General features: G+C 42.8%; 1 protein-coding gene across 7 annotated transcripts in view; it reads left to right on the top strand.

Moving 5' to 3' along the window:
- Positions 1 to 26912, top strand: part of ETV6 (ETS variant transcription factor 6) — a 145395-nt gene that overhangs the window by 94901 nt on the left and 23582 nt on the right. For all 7 annotated transcript variants that reach the window (XR_013945108.1, XM_080576616.1, XM_080576613.1 and 4 more), the window contains 3 exons: positions 10543 to 10707; positions 14480 to 14614; positions 19465 to 20007. Coding sequence is in view for 6 of the 7 variants with exons in the window: in XM_080576613.1 (XP_080432739.1) it covers positions 10543 to 10707; positions 14480 to 14614; positions 19465 to 20007 (843 nt within the window). In the remaining variant the exon portion in view is untranslated. The remainder of the gene's footprint in view (positions 1 to 10542; positions 10708 to 14479; positions 14615 to 19464; positions 20008 to 26912) is intronic.

Below are 26912 nucleotides of genomic sequence, written 5' to 3'. Positions count from 1 at the left end.
AGAGCAAGCAGGAGTTAAACCCTGAAGAGGAAGCAATTCTCAAGCTGCAGCAAAGATAATCATGATAATTTATCATCTGATAATCAAAGAGCACACACTTAATTTGTTCTCATTATCAATGTATTTCAAGCACAAGTACCTTAGTGCAAGAAGCCTTTCTGTGCACAGGTTATACTGGAAGGGTAGAGATAAAGGGCCCCATGCAAATGCAATGCAGTTACTTCTTCTGTATGGGAAATGTGTTGTAGTGCAGTTTGGAGTCCATCTCGGTGGCCTTCGCATCCCCCTGGGCGTGGAAGAGGACTCCCAGCATCTACAGTTGTTGTTTTAAGTACCTGACCTTCCTCTAGGACAGCAATGTCGTCTTAGAGAAATGACTGACAGTTTGCAAGAGCTGCATGGATTTGGTTCATTAAGGAACCATCAAGAAGTGAAGCTAAATCTGAATGTTTTTAACCATGTCAGAGCTCTGGTTTGCAGCATCTTGGGAGCAGAAAATGTCTGCAGCACACTAAGAGCAGGCTTTTACCTGCAACCCCCAAGATATGGTTCAAAACTGAGTACATATAGCGTGCAGTCTCTAGAGCTGTAATTTTAACCATTTCCCCCAGTTCTTTAATATTTAATGCCACCTGAAGGCAGGTCTTTCCATAAAGCACAGAAGAACTAATACACTGGTGGATCAAAGCAGGCTTTTATAGCCCTCCTGGATTAGGAGTCTGAAGGAGAATGCCTGTATGGACAGAGACAGAGGACCAAAAGTGAAATCGTTTGAAGCAAATGTATGACATACTCTGACCACATGCTGGTGGTAAAATTTCCTTTACACTGGTTTGCTCAATGGTTACAGGCAAAGCAAGCCATGGATCTGGCTGCACTGCCAAACTCTGCTTTCCCAGTAGCAGCACGAACGCAGCTGCACCTCACAAGGCTTGGAGCCCCAGTGCTGAGGAAGCCAACGTGTGACATCTTGCTGTCACAGCATAGACTGTTCTGTAGCGGAGCTGGCCTCACGTTCCCTGGAAACAGCCTGGAAAAAATACTCTTTGTGTATACACTCCCCCCTCCCCAGCTCTTACAATCACGGCTGAGTTAGGAAACAAAGTCCCAGCCAAAATTCCTCAAGGGAAAGGGACCCAGATTCATCAGGATGTGAGCCTCTGAGAACAAAATCTCCTTGTGAGAAGAAAGCAGCTTCTTAATACAGGAGGATTACAGTGTCTTGCTGTGTTGGTGGTGGTGTTTTGCTGGCATGTGAAACTGAGATTTCAAAACTTTCCACTTGATTCAGCTGTGCAAAAAGGACTTCTGACCTCTCTTCTGAAATGGTAGAATCACCTATAAGTTTGCAGCCATTTGGAAGATCAAGGTGGTTTAGCTGATATTAGGTTAAACTGATAAATTGCTGAAAGAACCACCTTAATTTTAGCAGCTGCATTGATGGTAACTAGCAACTATTTCACCAGTTTTTCATATCTTTGTGGAGCGCTGATGGGATACCCAAAATCAGGGCTTTCAGTTCCATCACCAGTAATACTACTAAGCATGGTCATAGCTTTAGCACCCCTCTCCACTGTGCAGCAGGCAGCAGGCAAAAGACTTAAGTAAAACCATATGTAGGTCAAGACTAGCAAGATCTATTTATTTCTAATTGCTTACAAATTTTCAACACCCCAGCCAGGGATCAAGGCTATATTGTGTTAAAAAAAGACCAAAAACATTAACAATCCATTATAAATATTTTTTTTGGGGGGGGGGGGGGGGGGGGCGGGCTTACTTGAAGTTAAAATTACTGTTGCCAGGACACCCTGAGTAAGCTCCACAAGAAATAGGAGGGAAATGTGGGTGTTAACTAAGGGTGTAAAGGTGCTCTGTAGTTGTCCAGTTGTAAAAAGGAGCAAAATATAGTTCCTAGATTCAATTCCTACTATAATAGATTTGGTGTATGGGCAGGTGTCCAGTGATTTTGTACGTCCCATCTATAAAAGCTATAACAATCTAATCTGTCTGCAGTTGTAAGGCACTGTGTAGTGTAAATGTGCAAGTATTACTAATAGTAGTAATTCACGGATGCAGCAGTGACTGTCATTCAGTATAGGAAAACTGTGAAGAGTGTTTAGGTCTGAATTTTGACCTAGATTACGATGAATTGTTTTGAAACAGTAAAGGTTTTCTGAGAAGTAAATGATTTTTTTTATAATCTCCTTGATTTTTGCTTGCAAAACCACTTGCTTCTTGCAGTGTAGTCTTTTGAGCTAACTAACCCATGTCAGTGTCAGGGCTCAGCTAGTTTTGTTTAGGATATAGTTTTTGCACATACAAGGAAAAAAAGCAACAGAAGACATTTCTTTCAGCTCCTTTTGGAAGGGAGCAGTAGGAAAGCAATGTCTGCTTTGTGGAAAACAGCCAAGAATTGGTTGAGAAGGAGTCAGGAGTGGATTAGGACTATGACTGGGATCAGATCCAAGCCAACATTTCCCCATTCCCCATCTCCCTGCCAGCTGTTTCTGTTGCACGAGCTGCTCTGGTAGGAATCCCATGGTCACCTGCCCTCTCCAGCTGTGGTCATGAGAAGAGCAAAGAGAGGGGTCATCTTGGACCCAGGCAAGTTCTTTGCTGTGTGTGGTAACTGCGGTAGCGGGTGCAGTCAGCCGAACAGCGTTGTGCTGTCAGCAGCTCACTGACTCACTGTCACGCTCTGGCCTTCCCTGAATGTGGTGCCCAGATGCAAAAAGCCAGCCTTCATCCTCCCCTGGAAGGAGCACTCTTGCTGGGCTTCTAAGAAGGTTTTTGCAAACAGCATGAAAGGAAGCTGGAGCTGTTCTGCACAGTTCTTGAAAACTCTTGGACATGGCTCATGGAACGAGTGCCTAGAAAACAGGCTGGTCTTTTCATCACCCCTTTGGATGCTTGCTTCTTTGGCTGGTAGCTTTTTCCTTCCAGAACTTAGAACACTGGCCTCTTCAGCATGCATATCAGCACCATTTATCTAGACTGATCTGCCCCAGGAAAGAGGAGGGCATCCTGCATGAATTCTCCATCCAGGCTGCAAACTGCCTGTCCACAGCAGGTAGGCTGCTCCTGCATCATGACATTTTCCGTGGCTGATCCCATATAGGGGCAGCTCACAGAGGAAAGAGCACTAAATCCTAAGGTCTGCTTTTTCTGCAAGCAAACTCCAGATGATGCAGGTGGAAACAGAAAGGAGTGGGGCGGCCACTGTGGCTCAAATACTGATTTCAGTTACAAGAAGTGCAGCACAACTGGCCACGTTAAATGACTGTGGCTGCACTTGAAGCTTTATTCTGACATCAGTTACAACTGTAAGGACTTCAGGAATTGGTCTGCACTGTTCAGGGACTTTTCTGGCTGTTGTTGGGGCAGAGGGTCTTAAACATAGCTGAGTAATTTTGCATAGGAGAGTTACTTACTTTACTAACCTGTATGTGTGAAGAAAAGGTTTGGCTATAGAGTGAGAATATGTTCTTCGTGTTATATTCTGCAGAGTGTGGCCTTTCGTCTCTCGTTTTGCACTTAAACTGACTTCAGACTTTGTGGGGTTTTTGTACCGGTGACTTCATCTGCCGTCATTAATCAGCAAGCTATCTCAACCCAGCAAGCTAATTTAGAGTCCTGCTTGTGCATTTGATCAGCAAATGCAAACTGTGTGTAATGTCAGCAGGTCAGAGAGGTGATGGAACATGGGATTTTCACTTCAGTTCCAGAAAGGGCCATAGTTGCTTCCAGGAAGCTGAGCTTGGCACTGGGTGTGGGGAATTGAAAAGATTTATTTCCCTGTATGAGAGCTCGGCGCTTGATCATTCTAATCAAGCATTTTCCAATCAATATGTTTCTTACAGGCTTTCCAAAGGCTGCATTAGAAAAGCAATTTTATTTATTTTATGACCCTGGAGCCCTAAGGGATTAGGGTGTGTCAACTTTGCAAGTCTCTGTACAGACAGTGGGAAAAGAAAGGCTGGGTCACGGGGCACAATGCTAGCAAAATCAGCATGGAAGGAATCTGTCCCAGTGCTTCACAAGGCTTGTTTCTGTAGCATGTCTGCATACACGGGGGCCCCAAAGCAGGCACTCAGCACAAAGCACTGCGTCTACTTGTGCTCCATCTCCAACACCCTGTTCAACAGGACAGCAGGAGACATGAGCCTATTCCTTTTATTTCAGATTACTATTGAAAAAAGCTGTTTCACCCTCTGTTCCCAGCAGTGTGGGAAGCTTCCCTAAGCCTTGTCATTCTGATTACAGGCAGTTTTATACCTTTTTAAAGGACACGCAAGACCCACCAGGGTCTCTGTTTCTGCCCATCACACAAGTTCTCTGTTCCCTATCCAATCACTTTTTTCCTGAACAAGGTCTGTAAAGGCACATTTTCTTCTGCTGCCATCCATCTCCCTTGTACTAGTTTGTACTCGCCTCCCAAATAATTCTCCCTGAGGATTAGCCAGAATTAACCTTTCCCTGTTTTTATATCTTTGCTTATCTCTGGGCCTCCAAACTACAGAGCCAGCCTTTTACTGTAGGATGAAGCAATCTCCGTGGGCCAGCAGCAGCAACTGGCTACTGCCTCTCCGCTGCATCATCCACATGTGAGCCAGCTCAAGGAGACTTACTTAGGCTCCCACCTGCATGGGGATGGCTAAGCATGCCCCAGATGTCTGTCACCTGCTCCCCAGCTCTGAGGAATTAGAAAGAATTCCCCGGGAAGCAGAGTCCTTCATCTTCCTGCCTTTACCATCCATAGTCCAGGTAGGCCTAAAGGGCTGCTGAGCACCTTCTGGGTGGGAGCCTGGCAGCACTGGTAGCAAAGGGAAGGCACTTGCAATAGAAGATCAAAAAATACAGCATAAAATTGCACTCTCAGGAGGACCTGAGCGCCCAGCTCGTGATCTAACTTGAAACTTCCTCCAGCGTAATCAGCTCTCAGCTGTTGAACTCACTGCTGCAGCCCATCTCGGGGAGCAGTATCTCACAGTTTGTGCTGCGAGGTTCAGAGCAGGGCTCCTGGCTTACATCAAGCATCAGTGCCTCTGAGCAATAGGGGAACCAGGCAGCAGCAAGGACAGCACTGCAGGAATATCGAGCAGGACTCACTCAAAGCTGCTGTGCAGCACTTTGCACTTTCAGTGCACTTCACACGTTAACTGGCATGACACCTCTGTGCTTTTTGGTACTGTAGCTTTCCAAACAAAGAAATAAGACAGAAGGAGAGGACCTTTAAAAAGTCTCATTCACAGAGCCTGGGAGAAGGATCTGAATCTAATCATACGCCTTTCTTCCAGACTGTGTTGCCTTTGCACAGAAATGAAGAGAGAAACACATGCTCATGCCTCTGTCTTGTTTCACATGCACCAGTGTATGCAGAACAACATGTTATGCTTTATGGGTATCATGGAAGAATTTATTTAATTAATAACAAAAAAGAGAGCTTCAGTTCCAAAAGAGCTAGTTGGTAGCAGACATTCGAGTCTTCTGAGCTTTTCCAGAGTTGTTTTCCCAGTAAAGGCTCAAGCATTGTCCTATAGTTGGAGCCAGGCTGCCTGATGCTGCCAGCATGAGGGTGCATCTGTCCCTGGGTGTTCAGAGATGAGCTGCAGATTTGCATGCGCTGGCCGCTTTGCTGTTTGCCCAACTGTGCTAAGTAGCTTTGGGCGTGGGAGTGAGAACAATTCTATCTGCCCTCCAGAACGCAGGGATAAAGGAGAGGTCTGTCTTTACCCCCTTCTCGCCTCCTCATTCTGCCTGCCAGGCAGCCAGGCGTAGAGGATGGAGGGCTGAAGTGGAACAAGAAGATAAACGAAACTCACTGCAAGTGCTGTTTCCATCATGCAGGCTCTACTGTGGCCGTGTCCTCATATTGAAACTAAAACGTAACAGCAGCTCTCAGTTACACTGTACATGACATCTTGCACTGGATTTGCGTCTTCAGATTGTTCCAAATGAGTCAAGGTGAAAACAGCCTACAGTACGTTGCACTTCACGTTTCAGACGTATCTGCTACGTGTGTTGTACATAGCAACTCATACCATAAAATACATACCTTCTTTTCCAAAGGAAAGGAGTTGCTAAACATGAGTGCATCGCAAGGTTCAAGGTCAGCCACATCTTTTTAAAAAACAAAGTTGTAACCCCACCAGGAGTCTATGGCCTGTTGCAAATATTGCTGGCTGACACTGCAGTTTTGTGTGCCAAAGGCTGGTCCAGGTGGTCAGAGCACTGCGTTCCAGCCTCAAAGCCTGACCATGCTTAAGTTTCCTGAGGGGCTCACTGTAAAACAGGAGTGAAGCCTTTAGAGACCATCAACTTAAACTCCTCTTCAACACACCAGTACATTCTGGTGTGTGTGTGTGCATGTGAAGTGCTGTGTGTGTGTGCGTGCGTGCATAAATGCTTGAACATATGTAAACAATTTTACTGCCTACTCGAAGAAGAAGGTGTAAATTAGCCCCTCTTCTTTGTACTTGTTTTTGCTCTCCAAGAATGTAAAGGAACAGAGATTTCTTCTGCAGTCCAGATGGTTATCAGCCTGTGCCCCTGGAGTGTGAGAATTGATCACTCTTGGCATTTATAAGCTGGCTGATATAACAGGTGTTAGAAGCAGGACTTCAGGTGAGGAACAAGCAACAGAAGTAGATCATCTACTAAGACACCAGTAGACTACTAAGTGCTCCAGCCTGCAGCATTAGAAAGGGGACCAGGAATTTAGCTCCCTGTTTAATGCATATGAAGCTATCAAATCATAAGCACATCTGTAAATTACTGTAGTTTACTACACTGGTGATAGTGCTTGGAAGCTGATGGAAGACAAACAAGAAACTATGCTGGGATCTCTCAGAGACAGATTTTGACAGTTTACGTGGCTCTTTTTAATCTGCTTTCAGTTGGTGAGTTCAAGAACTTTTCGTTAGTGTTTATTTTTACACAAAGAGGGAGACTGAGGTTGGGAACGCTTGCCAGATTTGAACTAGTAGAGCAGTGGCAGAGATGGGAGCAGTGCCAGGTTGACTCCCAAGGCAAAATTCACCCTCTGCAGTCCATGGCCACGCTGGCTACCAAGGGGGCAGGCTGGCAGAGAGGCAGAGTCCGCTGTGCCTGATCAGCACCTACTGAAAGCAGCAAAGCCTTCCCGCTGATTTCAACAGTCAGTCCAGCAGGCAAAACCCCGTCCTCATTTTGTAGCACAGCACTCTCTTTGCTCACTTTATTCTGCTTGGTAAATATCTTTGTTAGTTCAAGACAATGCTGTTAGCTTTCACAGAGGAGAAAACTGGAGAGATAAAAGAGCCCATTTTCCTCCACCGTGGGTATGACAATAAAAGAGAAGATGGAGAGGGAAAAATAAAAAACAGCATCCAAAAAAGAAAAAATTGTATAAGCAGGATTAGTTTTCTTTCATGGAGAGTATAGAAAAGCATTTTCAGGACCTACTGATAGCCATTTATGCTGTGCTGTAAAATCTGTTCAGCTGCAAAGCCAACCCTCTCATGCCCTTGTTTTCACAATACCAACAGCTTCTTTTTAAGAAAGGGCAAAGAAGGTGGTATGCAAGTTTAGCAAATGCAGTACTGCACATGAAAGAATTTACGAACGGCAGTTTCTGAAGCACTTTCAGCAGCGCTGGTGTGCACCCTGAGGAAAGCCTCCTGTGACTGAACTGATTCAGCCTCACAAAGCAAATGGGCATGCGGTGGGGACAGGCAACTACAGAGGGCTTTGTGGAGAAACCAACTTGCCAGGAAGGTGACATGGCAGGGAGAGAAGGAAATGAGAGAAGTGGCAATCCATCCAGGGAAAAGCAGATAACATATTTTATAGTACTTCATATCTTCAAAACACAATGCAAGCATTGAATTATGGTATCACCCCATGGGTGGAGAGATATAGCTCCTCCACCCCCTCACTTTAGTGCTAGCCAAACTGAATTAGAAAGGCTGCATGCTCATTTTTGGTAACCAGAAGCCAGGGGGTCCTAGGACATAATACTTTTTGGCTTCTTTTTTTTTTTTTTTTTTTTTTCCCCATGAAGACTCTGTCTCCCTTTCTCACAAACTACAGAGATGCTGCTGAAACCCAGCAGAGACCTGATGGGCACTGTGAAGTGTTGTGTCTTCTTTCGGAGTTGCCAGCACAGCACACCTGGCTCGGACTAGCCTCTGTAGGCTGTTTGGTGTCTAGCGCTGATCAGTCGAAGCTCTGTTAGACATGGTACTTTTAAATTAATTGAACGAATGCAAAAGTACACTGTCAACCAGCACATAGGAAGTCAGGATTAATGTTTGTACAGGGAGTGATTTATTTATTACGTTGTTATCAGTAAGGGAACATGCAGATCATGTGAAGTTATCGTACAGCTCTGCTCATTGCAGCCTGATTTTCCCAGCAATGTTTTGTTTCTTGCCTCATCTTGTGAAGAGCGCATCAAAACTCCAGCTAGATTTCCACATTACAGCATTCCTTTAGGCAACTTACTGCTTGCATGGCATGGCAAAGGGGGAAGATAGAGGCAGAAGCCATGCACGAGCATTTCACGCTCTTCCCAGATGTTTTTTATACCTTTCACAAGTTGTGCTCTGGCTGCATTGCATTTAACTTCTTTCTGCTTTACCTAGCTGCAGTCAATGTGCATCCTACCCAGCAGTAGACTGGGATCTGCAGTGTGTTTTCTGCAGGTATAAGTTTGGCATTTTAGATGACAGTTTGTATGTCTCTGAGCAGACCTACACCTGACTGCACTCCCTTCGAAAAGAAAGGACCTACAGAAAACTCTGACCTCAGCAATCAGATCCCAATTCAATATGAGGGGAGAGAATTTAAGTCCTTCATAAATAAGTAAATGCTACTTCTTATGTCTGTGTGGCACTGTGCTACAGGGGTAGTTGGAAGCTGATGGAAACTCTTGCAGCTGCAATGAAGACATCCCTTCCTCAGGTCGGCCTTGACCCTTTTTCAGGCTCAATCTCCATGCCTGCTTCAGCTCAGATTCAGTTCTTTGTGCAGCTGTGGTGCTGGGACTTTCCAAAGCCTCTGTCTGGGAATCTGGCATAGCAGCAGAATGCAATTCACTCTTGCTAAAACAGAAAACAGGGTTGCCTATCTGTTAAAACAGCTAAAAAAAAAAAAGGCAAAACAAAACAGTAAAACAGTACAAATCTCCCAGATTTCTTTTAGGACTCAGTAAGATGAGGGTAATCAGATTTCATAGAGTGGTGTGCCAGGAAGGAAATTTCTTCCCATGTGCAGCATACAATCAGCCAGGTGCAATATGAGGAAGGGAGGTTCATCTTCCTCTGAAGCATAAGGTATTAGCCCCTGCCAGAGGCTGTGTACCAGAGATCTGATCAGATATGGCAAATTTTATGTTCCTATGCACAGTGTGAAGCTTTCATTTCTACGCAACACATTGTAACAAGTTAAACAATGAGTCATCTCACGAGGGGAAAAGGAAAGAAAGCTTTTATCTCCCAGTGGATTGGAGATAATCTGTCTACCTAGGTATAAACAGCTCTTCACTGTGATGTCTTCTCTCCAGGAGAAGGAAGCTGGTTTTATTCTGACTGTAAAACAGATCTTGAATTGTCACACCTCCCATATCTCTCTGCCTGGGCCCAATGAATGTGGCTGGCAAGAGATCTTTGACTTTCATGGTAACTTGGTTGGGCCCCTGTGGCTAAACTCCAGGCTGTATGTGCTGCATGGGCTGTTTGGGGGAAATGGAGTGCTGGACTCTCCTTGGAGGCCTGGAAAATCTATGCCCAATGCAACACACCTGCTACTTTACAATAATGCGCCGTACCGCCTTCATATGGTCAGAGCTGCACTGGTGGTACCTTACTGCTGTACAGGAGACACAGTATGAAGCAGTACTAAAGGTGCCAGAGCCTCAGCACTTACTTTCCTCTCCAGTATGGGAATAGGAGTTACTAGCCTAACTGCATCTGCAGGAGCGGTGTGCCGGTCTGAAGGCACCTCTCTAAACAATACCCACTTACACATACACTGTTAGAGAGGCTATGTGCAGCAGCCATTCTTTACAGTCCACACCCACCTACAGGGAAGTACAGAGGTCTCTTGCATCTGACTGCTCTTTGTTATGCTTGATCTGTTGCTTTATGAGGGGTGTGAAGAGAGGACACTCCTCTCTTCTAGGAGAGGACACACACAAAGGAGGGATGGAGCCAACAGCTTAGTCTCCTGCCTGCTCTGCACCTTAGAAGGAGCAGGTGGGGGACAATTCCATCTCACACTGGGCACTTGGAATTAAGTAATATCCTATAAGCTTTGGGGGATGCTGAGGCAGTTCTTGTTTTTCTGAATGTCTAAAATAAACCACGATGCCTAAGCTAATGAAGTGTTGCACAGTCCAGTGCTTAGTGTAATCCTACATTACCATGGCATCCCTCTCCCACACCTTGCTCAGAGACTTTGCATGTTAGGGTGTGGGGAGAAATGGGGTTTCACTGGTATTTGCCTATATTCCCATGCGTTGTCTCAATTTTGTAACACAATCACGGTCTCTTCCTGCCACAGGTTTGCAGCCCGTTTACTGGAGCAGGGATGATGTGGCACAGTGGCTCAGATGGGCAGAGAAGGAGTTTTCCTTGAGGCCGATTGAGAGCAACACTTTTGAGATGAATGGCAAGGCTCTGCTGCTCCTGACCAAAGAGGACTTTCGATACAGGTCTCCTCATTCAGGTGAGGATTTCTTACTGAAGCAATGACTGAAAAGAAAGAAGAAGCTGGAACAGAATCTGGAGAGGGACAGAGGAGGATACAGTCATATTTGTTAGGGTGGACTGGGCCAGGGAGGAGAGAAGGGACAGAGCTGCTTGCTTGAATGAGGCAAGGACAAAAAGAACAATGTGGGAGAGAAATCCAGATACACCTGAGTTGTAGGCAATTTTGAATGCAACTCTAAAACAAAACAATGCAACCTGTTTCTCATTAAAACTCCCTGCAGAACTCCACAGAAAGCAAGCTTCTCTGGCAGCACTTCATGACTTCCCCATAAAGGGTTATCTTTTCACAGACCCAACTACAGCAGTAAGTTAATCAAGTGCTCCAGCCTCTTAAGAAGCTGGTATTAGCATTCTGCCTCACAGTTGGCTTGGCTGATGTGCTGCTAAAAGTGACTGCAAAACTTATCCCTGGGGGACCTTTCCTCTATTTTACAGCCCCTGTGGGCTTTACTTTACTTCGCCATATTCTCTCACGTGCTGGAGTCTGGCCCAAGGCAGAACACAGACAGGTGTGTGAATCAATCAGCTTATTGCTCAAATTATGTCTTCATTTATTCACAAAGAAGATTTAGAAATGTGTTATGTGGACTGCCTGTATTTATATCCCCTGTGGTCTGTCTGCTCCAGCTTTACAGTCAGAGTAAGCCTCCGCCCTCCTTTGTCAGGGATGTTTAACTGAAAAAGAGTTGTGAGCTTTTCTTATGACCATACAAGGTACTCCTGTTAAATAAAAAGGTTTGTAATTCAATCACTGTAGGTTATTGAAGAATTTGGACCAAATGGTTGCAGAACTGCTGTTATGAGGCTTCCAGCACAAGGCTCACTCAGCACAGAAGTACAGCTGGCGCTGCTTGGCTCTCGCTGATAAACAAGCAGTGGCACTAATTCTGCGTCAAGCTGCTTAGTGACTCCCTCAAACGCACCACTGCAACTATCCTCCTGCAGAATCTGCCTCCCAAACTATAGCTTACATTGATTCTGTACAAAGTTTTCAAGGCATGTGCTTTAAATGAGGACTAAATTTATATGGAAGGAGATGCCAAACATACATGTCTATCACCACTATAATACATTAGTGAAAACTGATGCCTGGAAACATTCTCTGTTTAATATTGGTACACCATTTTGAATCATTTCATTATAAAATAACCCAGCCTTAAGACAAAAGGAGTATTGAAAGTGAGTAAGGACGGTAGAGGACAGCTTTGTGTGTATCTTGTTTGCTACTCCTCTTATCATCCCAGTGCCTTGCTGCCTACAAGTTATGCCTCTACTCTTCCCTTTATGTGCTGTGATGGCTCTTGAAATGAGTAGGATTAAAATGTTTGTAGGCTAGAGATAGAGCATTCCAAGAAAAGAGCCTCTGGCTTTTAAATACACTCAGTGCAGAAGGTTAAACTCTTGTTTACCTAAATTCGGGTTTAAATGGCCTCCACCCTCTCCTTTTCTCTGCTCTTTTTCTCCAGATATTCCCTACTGATAATAAGCATTTTAGAGGATATCTCAGTAAGTCCCTAAAAATGTGAGTGACTATAGGTAAAGGGAGGTTACCTAAACATTTCCCAGAAACAAACTACACGTTACTTATGAAGTCGAAGAAAAACTATGAAATAACGCTTGCCATAGAGCTTTAAGTTTTTCAGGAGTGTAGGTACATAAAAGCTGTATCCATTCCACTCATGGTTAAACCAGTAGAACAGCATCCACTCCCCCCAGTGGTCCTAGCAATAAAGTGGGCTCACAGCCCCACAGCTGTTCTCCTGTTTAGTGCTGGCGAGGGAAAGGGAGAGAGCAGAGGAGGGAGAGAGTGGGAAGAGACTTCTCACTTTTGTAGCTAGTACAATTGCATCTTTGTGGTGCATAAATATAACTGTTTTATTAGGTAGAAAAAGACTGCCAGTTGTGTGAACATTTTCACTAATCTGTCGGGCCAAATTGAAAGAGGTACAAATTTGCTACCTTATTGCTTGGAGTGTTACAGCACTAGTTACGATTATGCCACTATTGCATTCAAAGATGCAAATTATGTGGTAAAATCACTTTTTAGACTTTTATGTACTAAACATGGAAATGGTAACTGGATTCTTGAGGCTTTGTTTTTAATTAGATATTCAGGTATTACTATCACCTCTTTAAAATGCCCTAAAGTCACTGCTGAGACAGTAAAAGCAGCCAAGGTGCTAAAAATAGAGGAAGCTGAACTGTGGAAAGCAGGATAGCTTTAACTATTTCATGCTAAGACACCAAACTTCTCCACAAGTAGAACATTGGCAGTTTGTAGAGAAAACAACTGAATGGCACACAGCTTACAGTCTCATAGGAACAATTACTAACCCCACACACACTTGAGAAAACTTTCCTAGAAAATCCAAGGTTTCCTAGTTGAAACTTCACAGAGTTCCTTTTCAGATAATATGCTTCTGCTGTAACCTAGTCCTCTATAGTATGAGGTATGAAAAACAGAGGAGAGGAGGCAGAATTAAAAGCTGGGAGACTTCCTACCCTGTGTACCTTTTTACTTTGAAATGTGCAATCAGTTACATTACACAAAACATGTAAGTACCTAGGTATATCATATAGATGTTGCTGAAGGGAGGGCATCAGTATGAGATGTAATACTTAAGAAGACACAAAGGAAGCAGTTAACACATTGGTCTCCTAGATAACTACAGCGAAGTGTTCCTCTGAGGAAGGATATAACAATTCTGGTGACGGAATGGGGGGAAGAAGCAACGAACAGTCTGCTTGCACCCCTAAAAGAAACAAGCATTTGGATTAAGTCATGTCAGCTTGGTGTAGTAGAATTTACTGCAGACACTTTTGTGGAAGAGTGATACAATAGCAACTAGCAGACTGTATTTGTCCATCCAGAGCACCAAGTCCTCTGCATTAAGCTCCTTAGTATGCATCATATCCCTCTTCTAATATTGCCTGTTGCAGTGAGCCCTATACAGAGTCTAGTATCAAGAAATAAATAGTTTTGGGACCCCATTTGGGCTTTCGAGAAGTCCGTCCTGGGACACCAAGAATGATGTACAGAAGTTCCTAAGGCAGCTGTAGCAGTCAAGTATCTGCAGAAGTTGTCACCACAGCAAGGGAGTTCAGGATAGTTAAATCTCTTCAAGTCTCTGAGTTCACCCCAAAGTAACTTATCTCCTAGATTGGAGTAGCCAGTAGCGCACTGCCTCAGCACTTGAGGCAACAGTGTTGCGTGGAGAGGCTTTACAAAATCTTCTTCCTCCTTGCCTCATGAAGCCTAAATCGGTCAGTAATTAGGGAAAAACACTGCATTTGCTCCCAGCAACTCACTGCATAGTCATGGGTTCTGTATTTAAGAATTATGTGTCCTGAGGTGTCTTAGCTAAAAAACTGAGGCTGTGATGAGAGAAGGTGGGACACTGAATTGACTGCTGCTTGTAAAGGTTTTGAAATCCCAGACAGGCAATTATGTAGCCTGAAAAGGCCCTGTATTGGGATTATAAGAGACACTTCTCATTCTCCCATTCTTCCACAGTCATACGCAGAGGTGTGACACGTGGCTTTTCTTTTTCTTTTTTTCCTTTCAGGGAAGAATGTTGCAAAACAGCCAACTGCAGGATTTTACTTCAGGCATGTTTGCATCTGAAAATAGCACCCAGGAGCCATGAATTCATACATCAGATGGCTAAATGAGTCTTCTCAGCAGTATGTAGGTGTTCATTTCCTTTTTCCTGCTGTTTGTCTTTCAGGCGATGTTCTGTATGAACTCCTTCAGAATATCCTGAAGCAAAGGAAAGCTCGTATGCTGTTCCCACCTTTTTTCCACCCTGGGAACTCAATCCATGCTCAGCCAGAGGTCCTATTACACCAGAACCATGATGAAGGTAACTGTCTCATTCTTATGGGAGCTATTATTATGGAGGCCACTTGAGTAAGGCTGTGAGGAATGATGTCATTTTCTTGCTCCAAAGTTACTTAAATAAAGTTACTCTCCTCCCTTTGTCTTGATAGCTGTTAACAGTCACCTGGTCTAGGGAGTCAACTATCTATTCTCCATTTATTTTCTATTATTCGGTCCTGCTTCCAAAGCCTGCTTAAAAACTATGCCAAATGTAGTTTAAAAAAACATGCCAGAAAGTTTTATTGACCCCGTTGATTCATTTCTCCTCATTCTCAGTTGGGTAGAAAAGGTGCATCATGGACTTTTAGTATCCTGTAGATGCAACTAGATGCAATTGTTTGCAGAGTAGGAGAAAAGGCGAACTCAGAGAGGAACGTCTAACTCAAAGTTTACTTCAGATGACAGTCTGTCAGCGCATTATTCCTGGCACTGAGCCCATCTTGTTGCTCAGCTTTTGAAATGGTTGAACAATTCATTTTGAGAAAAGTTGTTTTTTTTTTTTTTTCTGCAGGTTTTCTCTCATTTTTACTATCGGAAGTATTTGCTTATTTTATTAGTTAGCCTTCTAGTAGTGTCCACACATACCGTGGTGGTGAACACACCACACATACAGGTGGTGAAGAAAGAATAGATATGTGTTTGTGGCATTGCAGATTTGGGCTTCCATTATTCAGTATCAGCAGAGATCAAAATATAAGCGTGTTTCCTTTAATGGAAATTTTAGTTTTTATTTTCTGGAAGTAAACATACTAAAGAACTTCCTGGTTATCTCCAAACCTCGAAAAATATAAAGCCTGAGCTTTTCAAGAGGTCCTTTCAATGAAAACACCAAATAGATTTCTTTTTTTAATTAGAAAAAAAATAGGAAAAATAAGTGTTTTTCCTTTTTTTAAATAAGGAGGATGAAAAAACAGAATTGGGCTAGGGTATCTCCCTAGTCTCTGCTCACTGGAGAAAAGATAAACAAATTGTCTCAGAATTCAACATGGGATTGCAAAACAAGATTCAGGGGCACTGTACAAGGAGCCTGTAGCCAGCCTAATTAAGCCAGAATCAAAGGGCACCAGCAAAACTTTGAGACTAAGCCAAGAGCAGGAAAGCAGCAGGTGGGATCAGGATACTCCAAAGCGTTTCCACAAAGCTGTGTAAATATTTCAGATTAGAAGAGGGTGCTGCAGGTTAGGATGAGATTGAATTGGCAAAGCTGCGCAGGAGAAAGTTGCCTAATGTTTCAAGATAGGCATTTTGCAGCAGCCATTATAAAAACCTCTATTTTTTTCCTGAAGCTTGACATTCACCCATAGTTTTCCCTTTTTAAATTTCAAACAGAAATACAGGCTGCCCTCTCAGACACCCATGCACTAAAGATACAGAACAGCTGAACAAAAGTGTTGAATTTCAAACTAGAAAACCCAGAGGATTTCTGGGATGTTGAGTTGGTCTTTCACATGTCACTTAAAACATAAGCCCTTTGAATTCTAGTCCAACTTCTGACAGAGTACAGGATGCTTAAGAAACCATTCTCATTTCTCCTTCACGATATTCTCCTTTGTGACTGCTAATAGTACCACTGTATTTTTTGAGAGATATGTGCTGTTACTTAAAACTTTTCGTACAATAACAAAAAGTAGTTTTTGTTTTGGTACAAGAGGAACTTCAAAACAAACAAAAAAGACTACAGCTTGCCTGCCACATCCTCTGACCAACCAGAAAATCTTTATGCCAAAAATGTATAGGCAGGTGAATTTATTTATGTACTTTGACATTCCTCTTTCTTCCTGTTCCACAAAGTCACTTGGGAGAAACTAGCACAATTAAGTTTACCATTTTCCCTCAAGGGAATGCAACTTAGTTTTTTTAAACAAAAAAAGAATAAATGTGAGAAGCAGAGCTTAACCCCGCCTAATTTACAAACTGAGCAGGGGGGTCAGGTGTTTGTTTGGCACAATTGGCTAAATTTGGCTAAATTTCACAGATGATTTTTTAGAGTCTGTCCTTATTTCAGTGACCTTTTTCATTTTCCTCTTCTGGCTTTCTTGATAGATTATACAATACATTTATGATTCTGCTTCTAAATGTTTTAAATTCATTAATCCAGAATCATCTGAGTCTGGATCAACATTTACATCTAATGGCTTTTTACTAACTTAAGCAAAGTGAGCTTGACTGAAACCAGTTGACCTTTGAGGATATCTCCAAGGTGCATTGGCATTGGCTTGGAATCTGCCTTCCAGGCATCAGTCTCTGGCCCTATACAGGGATGAGCAATGGAGAGTGAATTATCTGCATCTCCAGTGGTCTTTCTAATGCAGCACTGAGTCATTTGAAAGGTTGCCATACAGGAAGCTTACACTGTCATTCCCTGCACTTCTTTTATGGGTAAGCACAGAGTGCCAGTCTTTGGGACTGCCACTGCAGTGACTGCTCACATCCACAGTGCGTGCAGCCTCACCCGTCCCTGTATGGATTAGATAGGTTAGCAATTTTCCTGAGCGACGATTTCCCTTTCACAGATTTCCCTTCAAGAAAAGACTGTTGGTTGCTCAGAATGAAAAGCCAGACTGAGGAATGAATCTGTTCCTGCAGGAAATGATATACCATATGTGCTCAACTCACAGTCATCAGATGTGTGAAGGAATGAATGTGATGAGGATTTTATTCTGTTCAGGGCCATTTGTGGCAATGGAACTGCTTGGAGCTGAGTTTGAGTTTGGGTTGTTTTGTGGCAAACAGCAACTTCAGCCATGAGGGGATTCTTTAGTTAAATATTTCAAAGTGAAGATCGTGGAGGGAAGGGAATGCTGGTGTGAATCCTTTTCTGGTTCTTCCTCTTGCCCTATCCTGGCTCAGGATCACCATGGTTTGGAATCAGACAGAGAGGTCTGCTTCTGTCTGGAGTTTGTCAGAGCCAACTAATGTTTGCAAAGAGCTCAGTGGAAAGCACAGCAAGACAATACTTTCTGCTTTCAGGATAGCTGCTCCCCACAGACACGTCACTTCAAATAAGTAGGACAAACAGTACAGTATTCTAGTATACACTTACAGGCCAGGAATGAGCACCGTGTATTTAAAAGTACAGTGACAGGAGCGGATAGTCTGCAGAATATAAGACACTGAGTACAACCTGGGGGGAAGGGTATGAATAGTTACTGCTTTCTTTCAGTTGTGGCAAAGAAATGAGACTTTAAGAAATGACTGTCAAAAGGTAGGTGCAGTCGTAGATTAATTCCTTTTCTTTGATCTTCACATCATTTTGGTTATAACATACTAGCTTGCCACATTGTATTTAAAGCTGTTTGTGTTTAGTCAAGAACAATACATGGCTCTGGAGTTTCTTTTCCTCCAGGTATTTCATTGTGAGTACCTTAAATAGCTCTACAAATGTATTTTTCTTGTCTGGGACCTCAAGGATGTGAAATAAGTATTTGGAAGCCATGTAGTATCCACCTGAAATTTTAGGTTTTCCTGGAGCCTTCAGTGTCCTTGTTTAGATGAGCAGTCTGTTGAGTAGGGGAAAAAAGTTGATATGAAGGCTGGTGCTGTGTCAATGCCTGGCACTGCATTTTCTCAGGACTAGAGCTTTTCCTGTTCATACCTTTCTCTAGGTACATGTTCATCCTGCTCCTGCTGCCTGCCTGGGTTCCAGGATGGCAGAAGCCCCTGGATTTTCTGTGCACCTCTACAGGGTCTTCAACGTGTATCACTGCCTTGGCAAGAAAGCAAGAGAATCGTTCTTTTACAGAGGATCAGAGCAAATGGAGTGAACAAACAGGCAGCCACAAATAGGCAGATACTTGTTTCAATTGTTGACATGTACCCAGCAGTTTCCTTCTGTTACCATCCAAGGCTTTCAACAAACAGCATTGAAATTTGATCTTTGTTCTTCAGATAAAAACCTGTTAGTCAGTGCTCCCTGGTGGTATTTTCCTCTCTGTCAGTAATTTCCCCAGTCAAAATTGATGGCCTTAGCTAAGGTGAAAGTGTGCACTGTTTATGCCAAGCATTTCATTTTGTGAGGGGATTATTAGTATCTAAAGACAGTTATCCAGAGACATGATTTATGCCCCCCTAGCTGTTAGGAATCACAGCCAAGGAAGTATGCCCATGCAAAAGTGACACTGGAAGTCCTCCTGCTGAAGAAATACAAGAGCTTATGTGGGACAAGGCAGCACAAGCTAACTACAGGAAGTTGAAAATATCCATATGAAGCTGTTAACACTGTTTTAAAATCAAGGCAGGGATAAAATTTAGCTAGTGTTTCATGAAGAGCTGCCTACCAGTGAATTTTCTTGGATAACCCAGTCCATATTTCAAACTAAGATTCTGTGCCTTGACCCAAGTCTCTAGCATCCCAAACGTATCACTCAGTATTTTCCAGGAGACATTTTTCCTTTTTATCTCCGTCCTCTACCTTGCAGTGCTCATTGTACAGTAACAGGAACCACACATAGAGATGTGAATGACAGGATAAAAGTTTCAAAGCAGTTGCACAGAAATACAGTTAGTATAGCTAGATCAGATCTTACTTTCTTCACAAGCGTTCGAGTCAGCTACTCAAAATGGGATTTCTCTTAACACATTTCCCCAGGAGCCACTCGTATGTGGTGGTGGAGGGAGATTGTTTTCATGGTACTGATTTTGTTCAGTATAGTAACAACTATCTACATTTATGTGGTATTTTTCAGGGGATCTGTAAGTCACACAAACAAAAACATTTTCCAGCTAACAGCAGTACCCAGTAAACCCAGCTAGCAGTTTAACAGTTAGATCCTACAGCTAGATCACAATATAGACTCTCTGTATTTTTTGGGTTTTTTTTGTTTGTCTCCACAGATAGCTTTGTCCAGAGGCCTTCAAGACCATCCACAGAAACAGTCCACCACAATACCCCAACCATTGAACTGTTGCATCGTTCTAGATCACCCATCACCAACAACCACCGTCCATCACCAGACCCCGATCAGTGGCCACTGAAGTCCCCTATGGACAACACTATCCGTCGCCTCTCCCCAGCTGACAGGGTGCCAGGGTCAAGGCATCAGCAAGAGAACAACCACCAGGAGTCCTATCCTCTCTCAGTGTCCCCAGTAGAGAACAACCACTGCCCGCCTCCTCCTGAGGTGCTCCAGAAGCCCTCGAGCCCTCGCCAGGAGAACACCAGGGTCATCCAGCTGATGCCCAGCCCTATCATGCATCCTTTGATACTGAACCCCAGGCACTCCGATTTCAAACCTCCAAGGTTGTCTGAGGATGGGCTGCACAGGGAGGTAAAGCCAATCAACTTGTCCCACCGAGAAGAGTTAGCTTACATGAACCACATCATGGTGTCTGTATCCCCTCCTGAGGACCATGCAATGCCAATAGGAAGAATAGCGGGTAAGTGACATTCTCTAGGCTACACCAAAGCTGACACTCTTCATTCATAACTTAACATACTGTGTTAATAGCTTCTCGTTTCCTTTTGCCACTCTGCGACCTCCCTCAGAAATTACTGGCATTCTGCAAGTTTCACCACATCTGTGGTTTAGGCAGTTAAGTATGATTAAACCAGTTTCATGGCAGGTAAGCAAAGATGCAGTGACATTCTTGTGACCATGGAATGCATAATTAGTAACAGTGAAACACTTGTGTCCTGATGCTTAATGCCTCTTTACCCACTAGCAATCCATTTATTTCCCAAGATACCTATCTCCAAAGGCCTGTCCTACCAGGGTAATTTTCCAAGAGTTGCATTCACACTAGCGTCGAGCCCAATGGAAAGGCAAACACCTTCTGTCGGTTACCTTTGAGACAATAAAGTGTCAAGCCTGCTATGATAGAGATGGTGGGACTAATGAAAGCACATCTCAGAGTCCTACTTTGTAGGCTTTCCTGTGCTTCTTACACTAGGATTGTCCCTTTTTACAGAAACAAGGTTGCCTTTGTCCCACGCAAACCACAGTCATTGTCTCACTTTTGTTATCGTAAATAACTGACATCACAGCAGCTGAATCAGGAAGCTGAGGTTACAGATTTTTTTTTTCGTACTTGAAAGGGAACTGTAAATAGATAGGGAGAGAGGGAAGGGGAATCCAACCACTTCAGAAATATGCTGAATGCCCCAATAACTAGTTTCTTTTGAGAGATGTAAATACATACCACACCCAAAAATGTTCCACGAATTTATGTCAGCAGCAAGCTAAAGTGATACCCAGTTCCTGTGGGGTATTACGTGTGTCCACAGAGGTATATGTCAAAATACCGTGTTCATTTCTGTACTTACATGCCTTAAAATTGTTCCAGATGCAATGCTGCCTAAGTTTCAATGAGGTAGATTTTCTATTTTTTAAAGACTTATCACATTATATCAAAAGGTACGTATCTCACCAGCTAGTCACACAACAAGCACAAAAAGGATCATGATCCTTTCACCTAAGAGAGAGATAAGTTATGGAAATTAATCTTTTGGCATTCTTGCTTGACTGACATTTGTGTCTCTCCTTTTGATTTTTATTACCCATACTAATCTCAGCAAGTTAAGAAATATACTTGATGTTATGGCAGAGAAGATACCCTACAGGTTTCATTACTGAAAATTTCCTTTCCTTGAAATAATACTGGAAAATCAGGTGGATTATTTGTTTGGTTTCTTTTTTTTTTAGAAGGAAACATTCTCTAACAATGAAGCCTAGACTAGAAAGAATATAAGAAAAAATGTTTGTTTGTTTTATTGTTGTTTTTTATTTTCAAATTTAAACCCTGGAGTTTTCTTACATAATTAGGAATCTTTGGTTTTGGTGTACATTGTGCGCTGGGTACAATGTCACCAGCCCTGTAACTAGTACTCTCGCATCCACTCCAACCCTGTGTTGCTTGCAGGGCAGCAGTGCCTTATGCCATGGATATTTGGGCCTAACACGGTTGCTTAGCAAATATGTGTAGTAGTTTAAAGTGTTACACACAGCCTGAGCTGCTTCCACTTGCAGTTTAGTGGCTTTGCTTAGACCAACCAGTAGCATGTCTTAAATAACTGGTGAAGTATTTCATACCAAAAGACCTGAGGCCTACTTGAGCATTCATTTCCGATGAGAACAGTACTTTATGGCCAAAGGTAGAGGGGTTACTTATCTGGCAGCTGCTAACACCTTAGATTTCTACTGATAAATCTGTGTTCTTCCATCGCTACTCCATGCCCAATTAAATTGTAAACACCAACAAGCCTCAGTTGCTGTGAAGGCACAAGCTAGTGCTATTCTGGTTGGCTTCTCTTGGATTCTGAAGTGTAGCTGGATTCTATAAAAGGCTCACAGCCTATTTAAAGCCGGCCAAACCTGAATTACTACCAAAAATGTAAACAGCCCATTTTTCATACCTGAAGTCAACTTTATCTGTGCCGTTGAATTCAATGGCAGCATACTTAGGTCCCCTGGAAAGAAAGCACACACCTTTCTACCTGCTTCCCGCCATCTCATAGCCTTCAATTTAGAGGTCTTGACATTAAATGATTTCATTGTATGAACATTTCTTTTGTATGTCAACATAAATCTTTTTTCAAGTGTCTTTATCTTTACTGACACTGCTATAGATAACATGGAGGCTTTTGACGAACCATGACTTGCCACTTTGATTTAAGAGAGACCATGAGAATTTCAGCACTGGGCTCTTACATTGTGAAGATACGTCAATATAGATGTATTGATGAAAAAAGCTTTTTAAAAATCACTGGCATTATTTCCATGTTATGCATGAGAAAGACTGATGGGTAGGGTAATGGAAACACTTACCAATAGTCCAGTTGCAGAGCTAAGTACTTATTTACTTACACTGGTGAGAAGGGAGCCTGGACTTTCTATTGGCTTAACCATTTGCATGCAGGTGATTGCCATGGGAGACAGTGATGAGAAGCAGCTACCAAGGAAGCCCCAGGGGCTGCTGACTAAAACATTGAGCTGAGCTCCAAAACGTGTTCTATTCCAAGATCAAATATGTTAAAACGTAGAAGGAATTCTCCCTGGACTTAAGATACCTCACAGCCTCATAAACCTGTTTACTTGTAGATAGAGACTGTTTTTAAATGCAGTATGCAATTATTTGGTGCTGAGGAAGAAAACAATGTTTTTGCTTGGTGCTATCTATGAATACTATGTTTTGAGAAAGTCAATCAATAAAGCTCCAGACTTCCTGTCAGACAAAATAATGACCTCTACAACAGGTTGGTTAATCTTTCCTACCTTTTTATGTAATATCATTTCTCAAAATACTAATTTTACCAGTAAAGTACTTTCTCTTTTACAGCAAAGAATTTAAAATTGAAGACCTTATTTTCTTTTGCTCTATGGCCATTTTACACTTTTCTAGCAAGTAAGAGATATAGAGTATCTTTATGTTACTCATTAAGGTTCCATTTATTATTCATTTGTGGCTAGAGTTGATTTTAAAAAACATGTTTAGCTATCTTATCAACACAATATGCACAAGTCCTTTCTGTAACTTTGTCAGAACTAGAGGACATTGGATTGGGATAATCCAAAGGCAGACTTGTATACCCTTTAAATAACACTAGCCAAGATTTAAGCTAACTCACTCAGGCATCAATAGTCATCTAGTTATGACATCATTTAAAAATACTAAAAGTACCTAAGAAAGGGAGTTTAGCAAAACTGTGTAACAGACAATTTTCCCACTGGAACTTCTAATTGAAAGCAACAACAGTGTTGGTAGACAGCCCCTAACTTGAACTCTAGCAAGCAGGCTCTCTGTCTGGCTGACTAAAAAAAAACAGTATATCTTGGTTCCCCCAAAATCATCTCAAAGAATTCTACCCCATGGAAAAACACCTCCCTCTCTCTCTCTCTCTCTCTCTCTCTCTCTCTTTTTTTTTTTTTTTTTTAAGCTCAGTTGCAGTTTTGATCAAGATTGGTGCTTGAAATTAGCTTTTCTGCAGAATGGAAATTCCACTCCCCATACACCTCTAACTGGGAGGGTTTTGCTGTCAAACATTTTAGGACTTTGATATCTCATAAAAGGTACTTCCCCAAGGTACAAGGATAGGCAAGGGTTGTTGCGTTGGCAGGCTTCCTGAGCGCAGCGTGACTGAGGCATGCACAGCACCCGTGGTAGAGCCATAGCCACCAGAAACTGTCCTTGCAGCCATGCTGAAGTTCTGCACCCATTGCTTTTCTTGGAAGCGCTGTTGTTGACTCCAACTAGGGCTGATTTTAACCACAAAACTATGTGTAGGTGTCAAAAATGTCCATTTTCCAGTAGCAAGGTCCACTTTAGCTTACTAGCACGAAGGAAAATGGGTGGTTGGCATACTTGATCTAACCAGAAACCTGTCAGTTACCTAAAGGAAGACATAGGAGTCCCTGCAAGAGGCAGTTAAAGGCAGCTACAATAGGGTTGGTTTCATCCAAACTTTTATTACATAGAGGTTGGCTTAGGAACGTGAGAATTTAATGATATGTTTCAAATTACCTCACTTTTGATTCAGTCACTTAAAACTCACTAATACAATTCTAAATTTATTTTTTTTTTTGTGAGGGGAAATACATTGCCAAGTGGGTTTCTGAGATTTCCAGCTTCCAGTGTGTTTCTGTACCAGCTCTCTGGGACTGAACAGCTTGTTCATGAATCCAGGCAACCACTGGCAGTGGAACTTTGGGAACAGACATTGTGCTACCCCTTTGCTCTGACATTGCCATTCATCCAGTACAGGTAATAACCGAATGACTGTGCAGGTAGGAAAGGCGAGGTGCCAGAGAGCAATGGTAGGTGTGGCTGGATTCCTCCCAGGGGCTCCATGTCCTGTTGGAGTTGGAACCCGATGAAACCCTTGAAACTCTGGGTTCTCCCTGTGCACGCCTAAGGCAGACCTATCCAATTTGTACAAGCGGCTTGGAAGGATGAGCATAGCTATAGAGCCCCACCCTGCATATTACTTTTGATTCTGCTCCGCTCTCAGGAGGGAAAAAAAATCCAAAGGCAGGTGAGTCTCTTGTGCCTGCTGTTGTCTATTAGTATGCAGTTCTTATCAGCTGGGTTACCTTAGCAACTAGGCTGTATTTAGCTTTATGAGCTGCCAGATTTGTTTCTTCCCCATTAGCAGTGTGAGGAAAAGCCGGGTAATGCTTAAAGTGTACGGAGGCACATTGCCTACTCCTGTGTTGGTTTGGCCCGTAAAACTATTGACTGCTGTCGGAATGAAGATAGGCAAGATTCTTACCCTGTCAAAATTATGAAAGAGATCTCCCTCCAGCTCTGCTTCTGACTTGCTGTCCATCTCAGTCCCTCGGTGTGCCACAAGCCCAGAGAGTACAGGGACATAGCATGAAACCCACAGGTTTGTATAAGCGATCCCTCAATATAAATAATCTGATTGCCAAAACTGAAAATGCAGTCCCCTGCCTGTTGAGAGCACATCAGCCACGAATGACTCACGTTCTACTGAAATCTACAAAACAGTGCTTATAATAGGCGTAGGCTATGTGCTGGCTCTGAGCATGGGGACGTCTTTCACCCCAAACCTCTGTAAAGACAGTAGTTTTGCAGAGCTGCATGTGGAGAGAGGTTGGAGGAGGAACAGGATCAAGGATTCTCCTCTACCTTTGTCTGAAAAACTTAATCACTTCTTAAAAACTTGTATAGGAGGGGAAAAGACAAGAGGAGTTAACTGAGTGAATTTTTACAAACATAGTGCTTAAAAAAGCTGTGAATCAACTGGTACTTATTTTTTTACTTTGGAGTTGAGCTGGAAAGCTTCTTTTGAAGAACGATAAGAAAAACAAATTCAGCTGATTGAGCTACTAGATTCATAACACTAAACATTTAGAACTTCTACGTTCTAAGTCACTGCACTTCAAAATACTGCAACTTGGTGATTCCTCCTCAATTTACCCACTAGAATTGGAGTCCCAGCATCTGCATTTACTCCAGATTTGTCATTGTGAGATTTACAACCACGTCAAGTTGTAGGATGATCTTTTTTTTAACCGATATTTCAGCAAAATCCTTTGTACAAATGCAGTTACACCACATCAATTTATTTTCCTTACTGTACAAAACAGCTATAGAAGCATGGTTGCTATACAATGGCTTATGTTGGGTAGTAGGGAAGGAGGGTGGGAAAGGAGACAAAGAGCAGTTATGCCTGTACAGTAAGGGTGGTAAGAAACAAAAACTAAGCACAAAGTAAGAATTAAAAGTTTTGCAGCAGCTGATACTATTAGCCCTCACATAAGGGATGCAGCTTCCTGTTCCCTTTGCAGTACAGTAGTATCTATGGGCTCTATTGTGCTGATGTCCCTGCCCCAAAGAGTTTACTGTCCAAACAGAGAAGGTAAATATGAAGAAAGGAAGGGCACAGAAAGGTGAAAGGTGTTTTCAAGAGTTCCAGCACTGATCAGAAACAGTAGGGAAGAGAGAACTATACAGTATAGCAGAAAATATGTATCAGTAGACACCGTCTGACCAGTCCCACACTCAGAATTGTAGGTTAAATTTACTTCCAGATTCTAATAACTAGTAACACCTTTTGTTATGCTACAGTGCCTCACATTTGGAGGTTCCAGTTTATTTAAAAAAAATATTACCCAACTTAAAAACTGAAACAAATAAGACCCTGCAGTGTGATAGTCCTGCTTTTACTCTTTGCTACACCTCTCATCATAAGAGCAACCTGAGCTAGCCATAAACTCAAGACGCCAGGTACATGCCTTACTGAGCTATCTGCTCCTGCTTTTGTCTATTGCCTATTATCTATGTGATAATAGGCACTTGCACATCAGTGTTGCAGTTGTATCTTCTATGTAAAAGCAGAACCTGCCCAAAAGTGTGCCCATCTACTACTAGGACAGTAATTTGGGTTCTAGAACCTAATTCGGCCTTTCTGGTCTTTTTTTTTGCACTATGGATTGCCTACAGGTGTAAGTCAGTGAGCACAACAGGTATTAGTAGTAAAGGTTTGAACCTAATTCCTTCTTACAGTCATCCGGTGGTTGGTAAGTGACTTTATTCCAGAATGACAATATTGCTTTGTAAGTAGAAAACTAGTAGAAGACATTCACTTGCTGTGGACAGACATATCCACAGAGACCTACTGTAGCACTTGATATTGGAAAGAAAGTCAGGTTCCCTGTGTGCACCAGCCCTCAAGCTTACTATGTAGACAGGGATGTGCATCACTGTTTGATTTGTTACTGTCCCCCTTCCAGAGCTGCCTCATGAGTTTCACTGTGCTGAATTCATATCTGAACTGAAAATGATAGCTCTCTCCTCCTTTGCAGAGGATGAGGACTGACAAG

The sequence above is a fragment of the Anser brachyrhynchus genome (genome assembly GCF_964034855.1).
Source record: "Anser brachyrhynchus genome assembly, chromosome: 1".
In the NCBI taxonomy this organism is placed as follows: Eukaryota; Metazoa; Chordata; class Aves; order Anseriformes; family Anatidae; genus Anser; species Anser brachyrhynchus.
The sequence above is the reverse complement of the archived record's forward strand: the minus strand, read 5'-3'. Positions and strand labels throughout refer to the sequence as shown.